Genomic DNA, 14,180 nt, shown 5'->3' with positions numbered 1-14,180 from the left:
TGCAAGATGAAGGAGGTGAGGATGCTCTTAGCCTGGGTGCAAACATTCCTCATCAGCAACATGCTCCTAGCAGAAGCCTATGGATCTGGAGGTGAGATTACAATCTTTCCTTCCTGCAGCAACTTAATGAAGTAGAAAGGGTAAAGCTGTTTCCCAAGCATGGCCAGGCTAGACAGGAAGATCACTGGAAATGAAGCTTTTAGCTGGTTTCTCTTGTCCCATGAAGGCTTTTTTTTCTTTTCCCTTTTTTTTTCATTCTTCTTCTTCCTCCTTTCCCTGTCAGGGGCTTGCAGCTCCATATTTGCCATTAAGAACAAAGGCAAGTAGCCACTTTCTCTGTCCTTTTCCTTGCCTGTGGCTCATGAGTGGATGGAATTTGGGATTCATCTCCCCTACTCCCTAAGTCCTGTTCTTTTCAGGGGCTTTGCATGGTGTGGTTAGGGCACAGGCCCTCCTTCCCCAGGCTCTCCTGCTGAGGGGAGTGGGAGATTGGAGTCACATCCAAGCAGCGATGAGGCAGGTTCCCTCCGTTTGAGGCTCTCTTTTGCCTGACTGAATCAAGGCTTTTGTAGAATTCTCTTGGGTGGGAGTGTTGCCAGTGCAAATGTGGCCATATCCGTGAAAGGAATACCCCGGCTTATGTAACATGGAATTACAAGACAAGGATGACCGAACCAAAACTCCCAACATCTCCAAAAAGGTACCCGAACCCAGGCGTCCCCCACACACTCCTCCGAAGTGGCCACAAGTTCCAGAGTAAAAACCCCTTGCACTTGTGCAGTGCTTTCCGTCTTACAAAAAGAACAGCAAAGCTTATTCTCTGAGCGCTGAGGGCCGGGCACCAGAAGGGCTTTAGACGCGCTTTCTCTTCCTTCTTTTTCCGGGCCTCACAACAACCCTTTCAAGGAAGCAGGGGTTTTCCACATGAGGTCAGGGAGGCCCAGCCGGGCCCAGGGTCGCCCAAGCAGGGTAGGCCCGGCTCCCCTGCCGGCCACTCAGTATCGGGGGGGCTCCTCTTCCTCACAGACTGCTTCTGGGACAACGGCCACCTGTACCGGGCGGACCAGCCCTCCCCAGCCCCGGGCCTGCGCTGCCTCAACTGGCTGGAGGCGCAGAGCGGCCTGGCGTCTGCCCCCGAGTCGGGTGAGTGTCTGCCCCGGGCGGCGGGCGGGCGGCGGCCGCGGTCTGGGTCCTGGCCCCGTCCCATGGCGCCTTCTCTCCCCTCCCAGATGCCGGCAACCATAGCTACTGCCGGAACCCGGACCAGGACCCACGGGGGCCCTGGTGCTACGTCATTGGCGACGCCGGCGCTCCCGAGAAGTGGCCTTGCGAGGACGTGCGCTGCCCAGGTACCCTCCCGGACTCCGAGGACCTGAGGACCCCCGAAACGCCCACGCCCAGGGAGGCCTGGGAGCGGCCGCGACACCCGCAGCGCACGTGCGTCCGCGCGTCGCCGGCCGGCCCCGCCCCGCCCCCGCGCCGTCCGATTGGCCAGGGCTGTCTCCAGGCCTCAGGGCCCAAGGCCCATTGGCTGCTGCCGCCTCTCCGAGTGAGCTCATCCTCCGCGAGCGCCTTGTAAACAACTGTGGGAGGCGAGGCCACACCTCTTGGCCGCGCGCTCCCTGAGTGGTGCGCAGCCTCTGGGAGCTCACGGGGCTCGAAGCCCGGCCCCACGCCCTTAGCGAGTCCCTTAGCGTCTAGTGGCCATTTGTGGAGCGTCTGCTGTGTGTTAGGCACTCTACTCACGGCGACCCTGGAAAGAAGCTATTTGGGAGATCTGAACCTCAGAGAAGTTCAGCGACATATTGAAGGCAATGGCAGGGTCCAGATTTGAATCTAAGTTTCTTAGGATCCAGAGCAAAGGCTAGTTGCTCCCGAGGCGGCGAGACCTTTCTCTGAAATTAGATTAAATGGGATGTGTAACGCATATAACATAGGGATTGGCAAACTGTGGATTCATGGATTGTTTCCTAGCGCAGAGGGGGCCTCTTCCCTTGGAGAAGAGGGCAACTGAGCCGGGCCTTGGAAGATGGCAAGAATTTGAACAGATAAAGACATGGGAGGCAGGAGAGGCTCTTTCTTACGTTCTTCCTCTCACATTTGCCTTGTCCCAGCTGTAGCATGGCCCCCTCAGACCTGGTCTTGCCCCTGGGGCAAGGATGGATTTTAGTGTGTATAGGCATCCTAAGGTGAACTCCCTTCCCTTTACCTCCTCCAACACTCCAGGCCAGTTTCAGCTGTGGAATTTACTCTAATGAGACATATTTTACACTTCACCTCCAGAGACCACTTCCCTGTCCCCTCCAACCTCCACAACAGAAACTGAGGAGGCGTCTGAAGTGCCAAGTGGAGATGAGGTGCAGGTGTTCGCTCCTGCCAATGCCCTGCCCGCCCGGAGTGAGGCAGCAGCCGTGCAGCCAGTGATTGGGATCAGCCAGCGGGTGCGGGTGAACTCCAAGGAGAAAAAAGACCTGGGAACCCTCGGTATGATTGCCGCAACCCCTCCTTGTGCAAATCATCAAGAAATATTTTCTGATCATCTGGGGTGAGGCTAATGGGACCTTGTGTCCTTTCCTTGGCAGGCTATGTGCTGGGCATTACCATGATGGTCATCATCATCGCCATCGGAGCTGGCATCGTCTTGGGCTATACCTACAAGAGGTCAGTAGCTTCTCTTCTGGGCTCTCTGAGAGGAGGGGAAGAAGGTACATAAAGTCGAATCCGACTTCTTTGTGGCATACATACCCAAAAAGGAAGTGAAGTATTGAAAGAGGAGAACTAGCTTAACATGTACAGACTTGGTTCTAGTGTTTACCAGGTGACCTTGACACACCCTTTCCTTTGGTGCCTTTACTCCTCACCCAAAAGCCTTGTGAGGTAGAAGTTCTTGTTTCACACTTTACAGATGAGGATGCTTTCATCAGAGAGGTGAAGTGACTTGCCCAAGGTCACAGTGCCTGGGAGTGGCAAAACTTAGATTCAAACCCAGCTCTTTTGATGCCAGATTCTGTGCTGTCTAATCCAACATGCCTGGTATGGAAGTGAGTGGTGCTGCAGAAATCAGGCTGGACACTCATTGCAGGGTCCCAGAGATTGCATTCTTTCTGTGAGTGATAAAATTCTACTAGAGGGGCACCTGGGTGGCTCAGTTGGTTAAGCATCCAACTTGATTTCAGCTCAGGTCATGATCTCAGGGTTGTGAGATTGAGCCTCACATTGGGCTCCGTCCTCACTGGGTGTGGAGCCTGCTTAAGATTCTTTCTCTCCCTCCGCCCCTCCCCCTTTTATAAAATACATAAAAATAAAATAAAATCCTACTAGAAAAGGTTCCTAGTCACTCCTTTTACATTTGGGGCTTGAATTCCCTGGACCATAAGCAGTGGGATCTCCTTCAGAACAGGAGGAAAAAATGAGTTGGAGGACTTGGAACCTGTTTGCTACTCATCACCACATATGAGAAAGCCAAAGAAGCTCCTGGGAAACTCAGGGACCTGACCTGTGGCTGGAACAACAGGAGGAGAAATGCTTATTTTGAGAGGCCCCCTGAAATATCATATGGAAAAAGCTCTCAAAGTCCATGATGGGTGCATGATGATAAGCCAGAGTTGCATTCATTTGTACAGCATTGGCTGGTTCTGGGAAAATTATTTGCCATTCTGGGCAATATCAGGGGATTTGACTTCTAGCCCTGAGTGCTTGTGATATTTCTCTTCTATGGTCTGAGAAGGTTTTCTGAAAGGGAAGTGAAAAGGTGGCTTGCATTTTCTAGTGGTAAGGGCTATGTCTGAGCTCACAGCCTCGGTGGGTCACCCAGCATTAAATAAACCTAGCATGTCCTTAGAGACTGTGTAGTTAGCCTCCTCATTTTACAGATGAAAAAGGGGAAGTGTTGGCTAAGAATAACAACAGCAGCAGCAAAAGTGAACATTTACCATATACCAGACCCTGCTTCAAGCAATTTGCATGCTTCAACTCAGTTCTTACAATCACCCTTATGAGGTAAATGTTGTTATTATCCCCAGTTTACACATTAGGAAACAGACAAGAGAGGATTTGTACCTTGCTTAAGGTCACACACCTAGCATTTTGGTGGAGCCAAGTCTTAAGTCTTCCCATGAACTAGCTATCTGTGTGATTTTGGGCAAGTTGCTTCTGTTTCCTACTGCAGAGCTTAGCTCAGTGTGTAGCACATAGTAAGTGGTCAGTAAATGATAGCTGTTTTTTTTTTTTTTTTCTGTAAAATGTGAGTCCTGTACTAGCACTCTCTGAGCCCTTGTTCCCTATGTGATTTTCTGTGATTCAGGAAGCAGAGGTTCAGAGAGAGCCAAGTATTGACCCAAGAGGGTCTCCTGTCTTCCATTCCGAGGCTGTTACCCTCAGTGGGATGGTTAACATGGCAGGTCCAGGGATACCTGCTTGTTCATTTCCGTGAGTTAAAGGAAATGATGTGGTAGCCCTGGCCTACAATTCATAATCAGACCCAAACCTGTTGGCTGAGTTGAGCCCTTGAAATATTTCCTCCTTCCTCAGCCACTGGATAGCAGTTGGCTCTTCTCCAATCTTGTGACAGTTTCCAGGCCTCCAGGTGCTTGAACTGACTAAACGTTCTTAATTCTAAGCTCAGTTCTTGTGCCCAATAAGGAATCCAGGCCTTTTTTTCTTCTAAATTTGCTTCTCTAGGCTGTCATAGGACTGCCCTGAGGCCTAGAATTTACTGTCCTGTGAACTCAGGGCAAGGCACCAAGTCACCAGACTACCTGTCACAAACCACCGGACCACCCCTTTTCTCAGCAAAAGTGCTCTGAGAACGACTATAACAGGAAACCACATGTGGGCTAGAGGCAAGCTCTCAGCTCCCATCTCTCTCCAAAGTCAGAGAACAGAGTGTCCTGGAAAGAGCTCTTGAGTGTAGGTTCTGCCGTTCCTCTGCACTTCAGTTTCTTGACTGTTGAATGGGGATATATCCCCCTCCATACACCCATACCCACCCACCCAAGATTATCATAAGTATTAAGTATAAGCAGAACACCAATCAGGTTAGATAATCATAATAGCAGCCAACATTTATTGCATGCTTTTTAAATAAATAGGGCCTTACTGAATGCTCTTCCTGATGATCTGGCCCAAGCCTCATGACCACACTTACAAGGTTCACTTTTTACACCGTTTTACAGTAAGCTGCTGAGACCTAGAAGAATTAAGTGCCATGTCTAAGCTACACAGCCAGTAAGATGTGTCCAAGGATTATCAGTATCTCCCAAAAGCCCAGCGAGGCTCAGCAGCATCATGCAAATTTGCTTTGAATTGCAAAGGACAGTAGGAAACATGGAAACTTTGAAAATAAAATAGCTGGGTCTGGAAGTCAAAGAACCAGGATATAATTTTGCAACTGCTGCCAATTCTGGGTGTGACACTAGACAAGTAATTTACCTTCTCTGGTTTCCTCAGTTTCCTCATCTGTAAAAAGTGTAAAGGCAGGAGGTTAGATGTGATGATCCTTTCAGCTCTAATGTTTCCTGAAAAGGCAATATTACCTGCTGGTGGCTGTAGACGGTACTGGGTTCAAATCCCAGCTCTGCTATTTGCTTAAATAAATGATTTAACCTCTCTGCATCTGCCTTCCCATCTCTGAAACAGGGATCCTAATAGACACCATATAGGTTTGTTGTGAGGATGAAATTAGACAGTGTAGTTGGGCATAGGGTTTGTGTTCATAGTCTTAGCTGCCTTGAGGAACTTTTCCTGAGCAGCAGTATGGCATAGCACTACTTCCAACTGGGAAAATCATGAGAGAATAATTGGAAGTAATCTTTGTTGCCTGAAGGAAGTCTGGGGTGTTTCCATCACTCCAAAGAGGATGTCAGAGGCAGGCAGCAGCTCCATTCACACCTGCTGATCTGGCCAGCCCAGCTCTGGATCATGGCTCTGGAGCAGTCATGGATAGAATTACTGTAACCCTTGAACTCTGCAAAGGACCACGAGGCTAATTGGATGGAGCTTTCCCCTGGCTGGGAAGGGCGAGCAGGAATCAGGCTTCCGCTCAGGGGAGTAGGGCCGCAGGTGGGGATGGGTGAGGGCGGGTGAGAGCTCAGCCTGTCGGGTCTTTGTCATGGTTGTCTAGGCTACGGGGTTCAGCCAGCCAGTCTGCAGCTCCCCGTCCCTGCCCCAAGCACAGTGTCTGTGCTATCCGGAGGGAGCATTTATTTTCTGATAAAAAGGCAAGGGAGGGGCACCTGGGTGGCTCAGTCGTTAAGCGTCTGCCTTCGGCTCAGGTCATGATCCCAGCGTCCTGGGATCGAGCCCCGCATCAGGCTCCCTGCTCCGCAGGAAGCCTGCTTCTCTCTCTCCCGCTCCCCCTGCTTGTGTTTCCTCTCTCGCTGTGTCTCTCCCTGTCAAATAAATAAATAAAATCTTTAAAAAAAAAAAAAAAAAAAAAAAAAAAAAGGCAAGGGAAAAACTGTAAGTCAACACTACTCCACCCCCTTAGGAGAGGAGCTGAGTCAGTGAATAAGCCTTTTGTTCCTTCTTGGCTGCCAGACAACAGTCTGCCCCCCCCCCCCCCACAAAGGCAGTAGGAAGGGGCTGAGCTGCGTGATGGTCAATGCGGCAGGCCTGGTGGCCTCTCTCAGATCTTGAAAGGAGCTGGGGACAGCCTCTGCATCTCCAGCACTCCTAGGCACCAATAACAGGAGGCCCATGGGGTTGGGTGTGTTTTGAGGTTTCTAAATGGATGAGACTATAATCCAGATGAATCCCAGCACCTCCTTCCTTTACCCTTGGCTGTTCTTCCAGTCCTGTTCTGCTCCATTAATATGAATTGATTTTTTTTCCCCTAAAGACTTGTTTACGATGTAGCCTGACCATTATCAACAGCTGGCCACAGCCAGACGTTCGGTAAAGAAGGTAGCTGAGGAAAGCAGGACAACTCCAAAGCCTCAGTTTCTTCATCTATAAAAAAGTGGATAATATTATCTTGCAGAATTGGCGTGGAAGTGGTACATATATAAAGGGTGTGGTATCCAGTAGGTGCATGGGTAGCTCTTTTCATCATGGATAATGGGAAGGTCATTTCCTGGCGTCTTAGTACATACTCAGGATCTATGAATTCTCGCTTTCCTTCTTCCTCCAGCCCCTTAGATTTTGAAATTCAGGCCTTGGCAAAGGACACTTGCATACTCCACCTCTTTTGTTAATCGCCTTTTGGCCTTCTGCTGGCTTGGGGCTCCCTTAATAAAATTAAATCCAGACCTTCCAAGTTTTTCCTTACATGGGCAACCTTGAAGAATCTGGCTTTTTGTTTTATTATGGAAGGAGGTGTTTCCTTCTGTGGTGGCAGCTGTAACTGATGAGCAGTGCCCAAGGGCAAAATGAATCTTAGGCTGAGTGGGCCAGACAGCCATCTTCCCATGTCCCTCCATTTCCTTTTGGGGTGCTCTGGGAGTTATTCTGCTGCAGGAGTTGGCGGTATCCAGTACAGAGGCTAATGATAAGGATGGGGCAAGCGCCTTAGGCTTGCACATGTAGAAACTCAGGCACCCAGGGTGACTCAGGGAGATGAGCTCACAAATTTGCCTTCTGTGACCTTACAGTGAAAAATAGGGAATCAGAGCACATCTCATGTGAGGAATCTTACAGCATGTCAGGGGCCCTGGAGGTTATCAAGCCCAAGTCCTTGTTTTACAAATGGTAAAATTAAGGTCCAGAAAGGAGGGGAGCTGCTGAGGTCACATAAACAATAATTGCCTTGGCAGGTCAGTAGGAGTTTCCTTGGGAAACCAGATTAAGAAAACATTGCTTGGTGAGTCAAGTCATATTCAGGGCAAATCATAATAATCTCCTCTGTGAGTTTTACAGCAGTTCTGCTGTTTTCAAAATGCATTCACATTCATTATCTTATTTTGAGGCAGATATTATCCCCATTTCACAGATGAGGAAACCAAGGCTCAGCAAGGCTAAGTGTTTCGCCAGGTGTCACTCAGCCAAGGCTGAGCTGGTACTAGAATGCAATAGAACTGGTTGATTTAAAGATAGTTCTGAGGCACCTGTGCAGACTCCATCCCCTCCAGGCCCTGCTGTTTTCTCAATATCCTTCAGTCTCTGGAAATTTGTCATTGTACCTCATATGATGGATATGTAATCCATCTGATCTCAGCTATCTCCCTGCGGTCTAAAGTAGGCCTGTGTTGTTTCACCAAGTCATCGATCAGCTGCTGGTTTCAAGGCCTCTTTGGGGTGGGCTCCTTCTAGGAAGATTTCCTCTGACAGTTGAGCCCATGTGTCTAGTTGTGACTTCAGAGTATGCTGATTTGGGTCCTGGGTTTTGGTTCTGGTGTGCAGTATGCTAGGCACTCACCAAACTCTGGCCTGCAACAGGCGTGGTCCAGGCCAGTAAGAAGGGCCCTACATGTGCAGCCAGAAGACTGGGTTTGAGTCCCTGTACCACCATTTCTTTGGGGTGACACTGATCAGGTCAGAACTTCTCTAAGTATCAGCTGGAGTCCAACAGACTTGGGTTTGAGCCCATTATGTTATTGGACAGTTCCTTCGCTTCTCTGAGCTATTTCTTCATCTGTAAAATGAATGATAAGACCTAATACCTAGGGTTCAGCCAAGAATGAAGTGAGATAATGTACACAAAGTTCTTAGCATGGAGTGAGCACTCCATTTGAGTAAAATGGGGCAACACCAGGGCCTGATTGGGTCACCGACCACCATGAGAATTCGAAGGATGTTTGAACATGGAGGGATCTGATGGTCATTGTCTCATTGTTTCCATTGACCAGAGCAGCCCTCAGTCCCTTTTGCCCCCTGCATGGGCTGGGGACAGTCCTTGTTTCCAGCCAGCGCTCACACCTTCCAAGGACTTTAGAATAAGACAGCTGTCTTAGAATAGGTAAGTTTTCTGCAGAACTTTATGGGTTAGGACTGAGATGGTTCTCTGGGTCTCTTGGAGCCCTTGGCTGAAAGAACAAAACCATATCTTGCTTTCAGTCACACTGTCTTCACTGAGCCTGTCTGCAGCTGTGGTGAGGTTCATGCTACTATACACTAGTTTAACAGATGAGGAAGCAGAGACCAGAGGTGTAGGAGCTTCTTGTTAAGGCAGTCTGGCAGAATGGAAATCTCATACATCAGCCACTGATTCGCTCTGACCATGCTTAGCCCTCGCCCCTGCCTGGGTGCAGCAATGCTATTTAATGAGCAAAGCCATGCAGGAGGCACAGCCTGAATGCTTCCTTCTTTTCTTGCCAGGGGGAAGGACCTGAAAGAGCAGCATGACCAGCAAGTGTGTGAGAGGGAGATGCAGCGAATTACCCTGCCCTTGTCTGCTTTCACCAACCCTACCTGTGAGATCGTGGATGAGAAGACTATTGTGGTCCACACCAACCAGACTCCAGTGGACCTTCAGGAGGGCAGCGCCCCCCTCATGGGTCAGGCGGGCACTCCTGGGGCATGAGCCACCAATAATGGGCAGGAGCCCATGCAGATACTGGTGCAGGACAGCCTACCCTCCTACAGTTGGGAGGACCTACACTTTTTGTTGTGGTTAAAACCCTCCCTCAACTTTTTTTTTTTTATGAATTCTAAAACAGAAACAGGTGTTGTGCTGAGGGCGAGGCTGGGTAGGGTCCTACCAATGCTCCTCCTCCATCCCCTGGAGCAGGATTTTGCCTGTGGATGGAGACAGCGGCAGCCCCCACAGCAGTGCTGCTGACAAGGGCTTCCAAACATTGCCTGTGCCCTGGAACTGAACCAGGGACAGACAAGGAGCTCCCCCAGGCTCCTCTGTGCTTTATTATCTAAGATGGCCTCGGTCTCCGCCCTTCCGTTTGTTCTCTGTGGGCTTGAGTGGCGCATACTGTTATCCATAGTTCAGGTCAAGCGGTCGAGAGGCAGTATTTAAAAAATACAGTTTTTAAAATAGTTGGGATGGAACTCCCTACTGACCTCTGAGAACCAGAAATGAGTTCGTACAAAAGTCAAAACTGTGGGTTGAGAATGGGATCTAGGCTAGGGGCTCCTGGGGGTGCTCCAGCTTGCTGGCGGTGATGTGCCTTGATAACCATGGGCTGGCCCAGGGCCCAGGGACTCTTCCTATTTCAAAAGGAAAGGAAGAATCGCACTGAACATTCCACTTGGGAAGAGGGTAGAGAAGGATCCGCGGCCGCTTTAGGCCACAGGACTTGAGGGAGGCCTGGGGTACCCTAGACAGTCTCTGTTCAGGGTGGACAATGACCTCTTTTTGTTTTTCAGGGGTAAGACAAGAGCCAACTAACCTACGGGAATTACACTGTGGGGCCTTGTGAGCTGCTTCTGAGAGGTTAACTCAGAAACTAAGCTCAGAGTCAAGGTAATAAAGTGCTTCAGGGCTTGAGTTTGCAGGTGGCTCTGTGGCCTCCAGGCCAGTGCACCCCTAACTTGTAAAACAATCAACCATTGGAAGGGACCTTAGGGTTCCTCAAGCCTTTTGGACACAGGGGCCCACAGGGGGAAAGTGATGCCCAAGGTCATACAGCAAGCTACTGGCATGGCCAAGAGGAGAGTAACATTTCTCCACAGCACTGTGCCACACTGAGCCAATGGCTCAGCAGGGCCTCCAAGCCCTGATGTCACACTTGGAGGCCTTAGCAGTGCTCCCTATCCAGAGCTTCCTTCCCAAAGCCCTTCCACTGTCCCACATGGGAGAGGGGGGTCAGTAGGGCCCATTCTCTTCGGCAGACTATTCCTGGGAGTGGTTTGCTGAGGGGACCTAGGCCTCATGGGTCCCCTGGTGTTAGTGATACTGAAGAACAGTACATTACTGGTTTCTACTTTTCTATAAAACCATTTCTCTGTGTACATGTTTTATATACCTCATTCTGATACCTGCATATAAAGTGCAGGAAATTGCTCTGCATTTGACTTGTATAAATTAAAAAAACAAAAAACAAAAAACCCAAAACTCTGTATTGCCAAGTTTTTATGGGGTGCCAGGACACTCCTCCCCTAAGTTGATTGGTTTTTGGTTACCTTGCCCACACCTGTGTGGCAAGCGCTGGCTTTCTGTCATGAACCCTGGCCCTGTAACTGGGAGGCGGCAACAACTGGTGGGTAGCTGCTGCCCCTGCCTTCTGTCTTCACTAGGAATCATTCAGGTTGACGCTGTAGGAAAGGTGGGTATGCTGGCCTCCCCACAGGCAGTTTGATCACTGCAAATCTTCTCCCCCCTCAGCATTCTTCCCGAGGTGGAGGTAGTTAGAATGAACATCCAGGCAGCCCTTCGCAGGTGCTGGAGACAGAAGTGATGGGTGGTGGTGCTGCTGCAGCCGCCAAAGGGAGGGATGGGTGTGCAGAGGGGGATGGGTCCTTGGGCTGCAGGGAGCAGCTCTGGGTAGAGGAAGGCCCCTGTGGGGGTGACCCCTAGGGCTCTAGAAGAAGCTACCAACGGGAAGTTGTTGGACTTTTTCAGCATGAGATTTCAGCAACATGTTCTCTGCCTCTAGGAACACCCAGGGTGATCTCTGCCCATGCCTAGACATTGCTCTGTAGTTCTACAAACAAGGGGTGCCCTGGCTTACCAGTTTTGCCAAGAACCAGATTCTGTCCTTAAATTGAACTCCCCAAGCTTTGGGCAAAATCACCTTCGGGTATATGGATTTATACTGTGCCCAGGATCCCACTAGCCAGATACCATCCTGTCCAGTGCCCCACATCTCCCATGTGTAGAAGCAAGGCCAGGTCTTCTCTCAAGCACTTGAAGGAAAACACAAGGGGTGGAGGTGACTTGCATTCATTTCTTTCCTTTATGAAAGTGGCACCCGGCTCTGCAGGGAAGATATCCAGGCTTACAGGAATGTACGTGTATCAGAGGGTGGAAGTGTATGGCCCCAAAGGAAGGACTGGGCCCACAGGTCAGTCAGACCTGCTTCAAGGATTGGGTTGCCTCAGGTGGGAAGCGCTTGTTCCCTGGAGCAGACTGGTGTCTATATAAGAGGGAATTAGAGTTGGGGGTGGGGCGGGGCATGAGTAGTCCCCTGCTGTGGGGAGTCACAGAGCAGGCGCCTGAAAGTTGGCCAGCAGACCCCCCATGTATCCTCCTCCTGCTGAGTCAGGCCCCAAGTCAATTTTTTATTCTCAGTAACATCACTTATGTTAACTGCTTAATTTATTTGGTCTGCTCAATGGCCCACCATGGGCCCACCACTCCCATGCTTGCTGAGGACAGCTGAGGCACAACCAGCCACAAAATTCTGACTTAGGGTTACTCGGAGCCAGGGCTCAACCCTACAGCAAGCTTGCACACTCCACATGTAAGTATGGTCTATATAGCAGGTAAACTCTGTCCAGAGAGGACATCTAATCCCACAACTTATCAGGCCTATGTACTATTTCACATATCACCCAACAGATACAGCAACAAAACAGTATTAACATCAACCACTCTCCTGGATCACTCCTCCTCTACTACCTCCCCCCACCCCCCCAAAAAAACACAACCACCACACATTGCAGTAATATCCCAAACCCATTCCCAATTTGTTAAATACGGTGCAAGCTCACAGACACATAGGAGGAGGCAAATTTTGTTGTGTTGAAGGGTCCCTGGAGTTCTGGGAGCCAATGTAGAGGGTGCCTCCAGCGCTTTTCAGTGCCCATAGCTGTCAGGAAGCTGCAGCCAGAAGCTACAAGGAGCTACTGAGCTGGGCCAACCAACAAGGGAGGTAGAAGCCAGAAAGCCCAGCTCAGGGAGCAGTCTTCCCCAGCATCCCAGCTCCGGGACTCTGCCACCACCTCATGCTGCCCAAGTTGCTACTTGGACCAGGCATGGTGAAGGGTGAGCAATGGCTGCCACAAGGGAAGGGCCAAGAGACTGCTGAGATTCCCACTCTCTTGGCTCATACGCTGGGCCTGCAGCAAGCCACACAATCCTCCAGAACCTACCTAGCACTAAGCTAAATGTCTTGGGCTTCTGACTGAGGTGCCCACCAGGGTATGCATGACAGCAGCCAGGATACAGGCTTTCTAGAGGGCAGGGCCCCTTTCTTTCCAGGCCCCAGCCTCTTGCTGCATTTGTGGGTGAGTGCTTGTTGCAGGTAGAGAGGCCCAGGAGCTCTCAGCAAGCCTCTAGCAGTACAGTTTGAGAACATGAGGTGGAAGCTCCCCCTCACACTGATGTGGCCCCTAGGCCTGGTAGATGAGCAAACTAGCCCTTCCCCTGACTCCTGGCCAGTTCCACCACAAACTAAGGGACTCTTCAAAACTTGCTCCCTCAACCCCTGCCCCAGAGGAGGGTGGGACACAGAGTGGAGGGGGGGAGGTAGCACCACTGTCACTTCACATCCTTGGATAGCCGCCTGGCCACCAGTCTTTCGTCCACACTGCCACTTGGAAGTCCTCCTGTACCCAGCTGGACTACAGACTTCAGAGCCCACAGGCAGGTTCACCCTGGAATCCTGCCCAGCAGGTCCAGGTCATGCTCATTAGTAAAAGCAAGAGCCTCCTGGAATCCCAATGCCAGGGAGGTCCCAAGTGGTCACGAGTAACAGATTCTTCCTGGCCCATGGGCCAGGCTTTTTTTTTTTTTCTTTTTTTCTTTTTTTTTCTTCACAGCTTTCAGGCGAGTGTTGGATCTACAGACAGTAACCAGACCCCCAAACCTTGATGTGTTTCCCTGGTGCTGCGCCCGCTCACCTCCTGGGGAGGTAGTAGGGATGGCTTGTTCTGTTTCTAAACAAGCTGCCAATCCACAGGAAGCCCGGACGGCCCTGCCCACAGCAGGGATGGGGCGCAGAGGGGGCAATGGTGGATGCAGAACGCCCCCCCGCAGGGGGCTGGGCCAGGGCTAGGGGGGTGAGTCCCGGGTCAGGCCGTACTGCATGCTCACATTGTGGTCCAGCTCTTCCAGCTCTGCAGGCAGCGGGATGCCCAGTTCCCCCAGGTACAGGGAGAGAGCCTCAAAGGAGTCCTCCAGTTTTGAGAATGCTGGTCTAGAAAAAAAAAGGGGGGGGGGTGAGTTGAAGGCATGTTGAGACAAGGGCAGGGCCACAGGGTGCTGTGTAAGGCACCCGCCTGTAGCTCAACCACTTCCTAGTTGTGTGACCTTGGGCAAGCCCCTTAACCTTGTGCCTCTGCAGGAAATGGGGATGTTACATAATGTTACAGCTACTGTGTAGGGTTGCTGTGACGATGAGAGATAGCAC

General features: G+C 50.7%; 2 protein-coding genes across 3 annotated transcripts in view; one reads left to right on the top strand and one right to left on the bottom strand.

The window, feature by feature from the left end:
• The first annotated feature begins 6 nt into the window (after positions 1 to 6).
• Positions 7 to 10,923, top strand: PIK3IP1 (phosphoinositide-3-kinase interacting protein 1). Its single transcript, XM_032395010.1, has 6 exons — positions 7 to 91; positions 1,027 to 1,143; positions 1,230 to 1,349; positions 2,284 to 2,484; positions 2,583 to 2,661; positions 9,253 to 10,923. Exons 1-6 carry the CDS (start codon positions 7 to 9, stop codon positions 9,455 to 9,457), a joined length of 807 nt encoding a protein of 268 aa, XP_032250901.1. The 3' UTR covers positions 9,458 to 10,923.
• An 86-nt stretch (positions 10,924 to 11,009) lies between these two features.
• The window catches only part of LIMK2 (LIM domain kinase 2), a 57,901-nt gene continuing 54,730 nt past the window's right edge, over positions 11,010 to 14,180 (bottom strand). For both annotated transcript variants that reach the window (XM_032395004.1, XM_032395006.1), the window contains one exon: positions 11,010 to 13,967. In XM_032395004.1, the coding sequence (XP_032250895.1) occupies positions 13,823 to 13,967 (145 nt within the window). In that variant the 3' untranslated portion in view covers positions 11,010 to 13,822. The remainder of the gene's footprint in view (positions 13,968 to 14,180) is intronic.

This window comes from Phoca vitulina, unplaced genomic scaffold, assembly GCF_004348235.1.
Source record: "Phoca vitulina isolate PV1807 unplaced genomic scaffold, GSC_HSeal_1.0 scaffold82, whole genome shotgun sequence".
Taxonomy (NCBI): Eukaryota; Metazoa; Chordata; class Mammalia; order Carnivora; family Phocidae; genus Phoca; species Phoca vitulina.
This window is presented reverse-complemented; position numbering and strand designations above follow the sequence as displayed.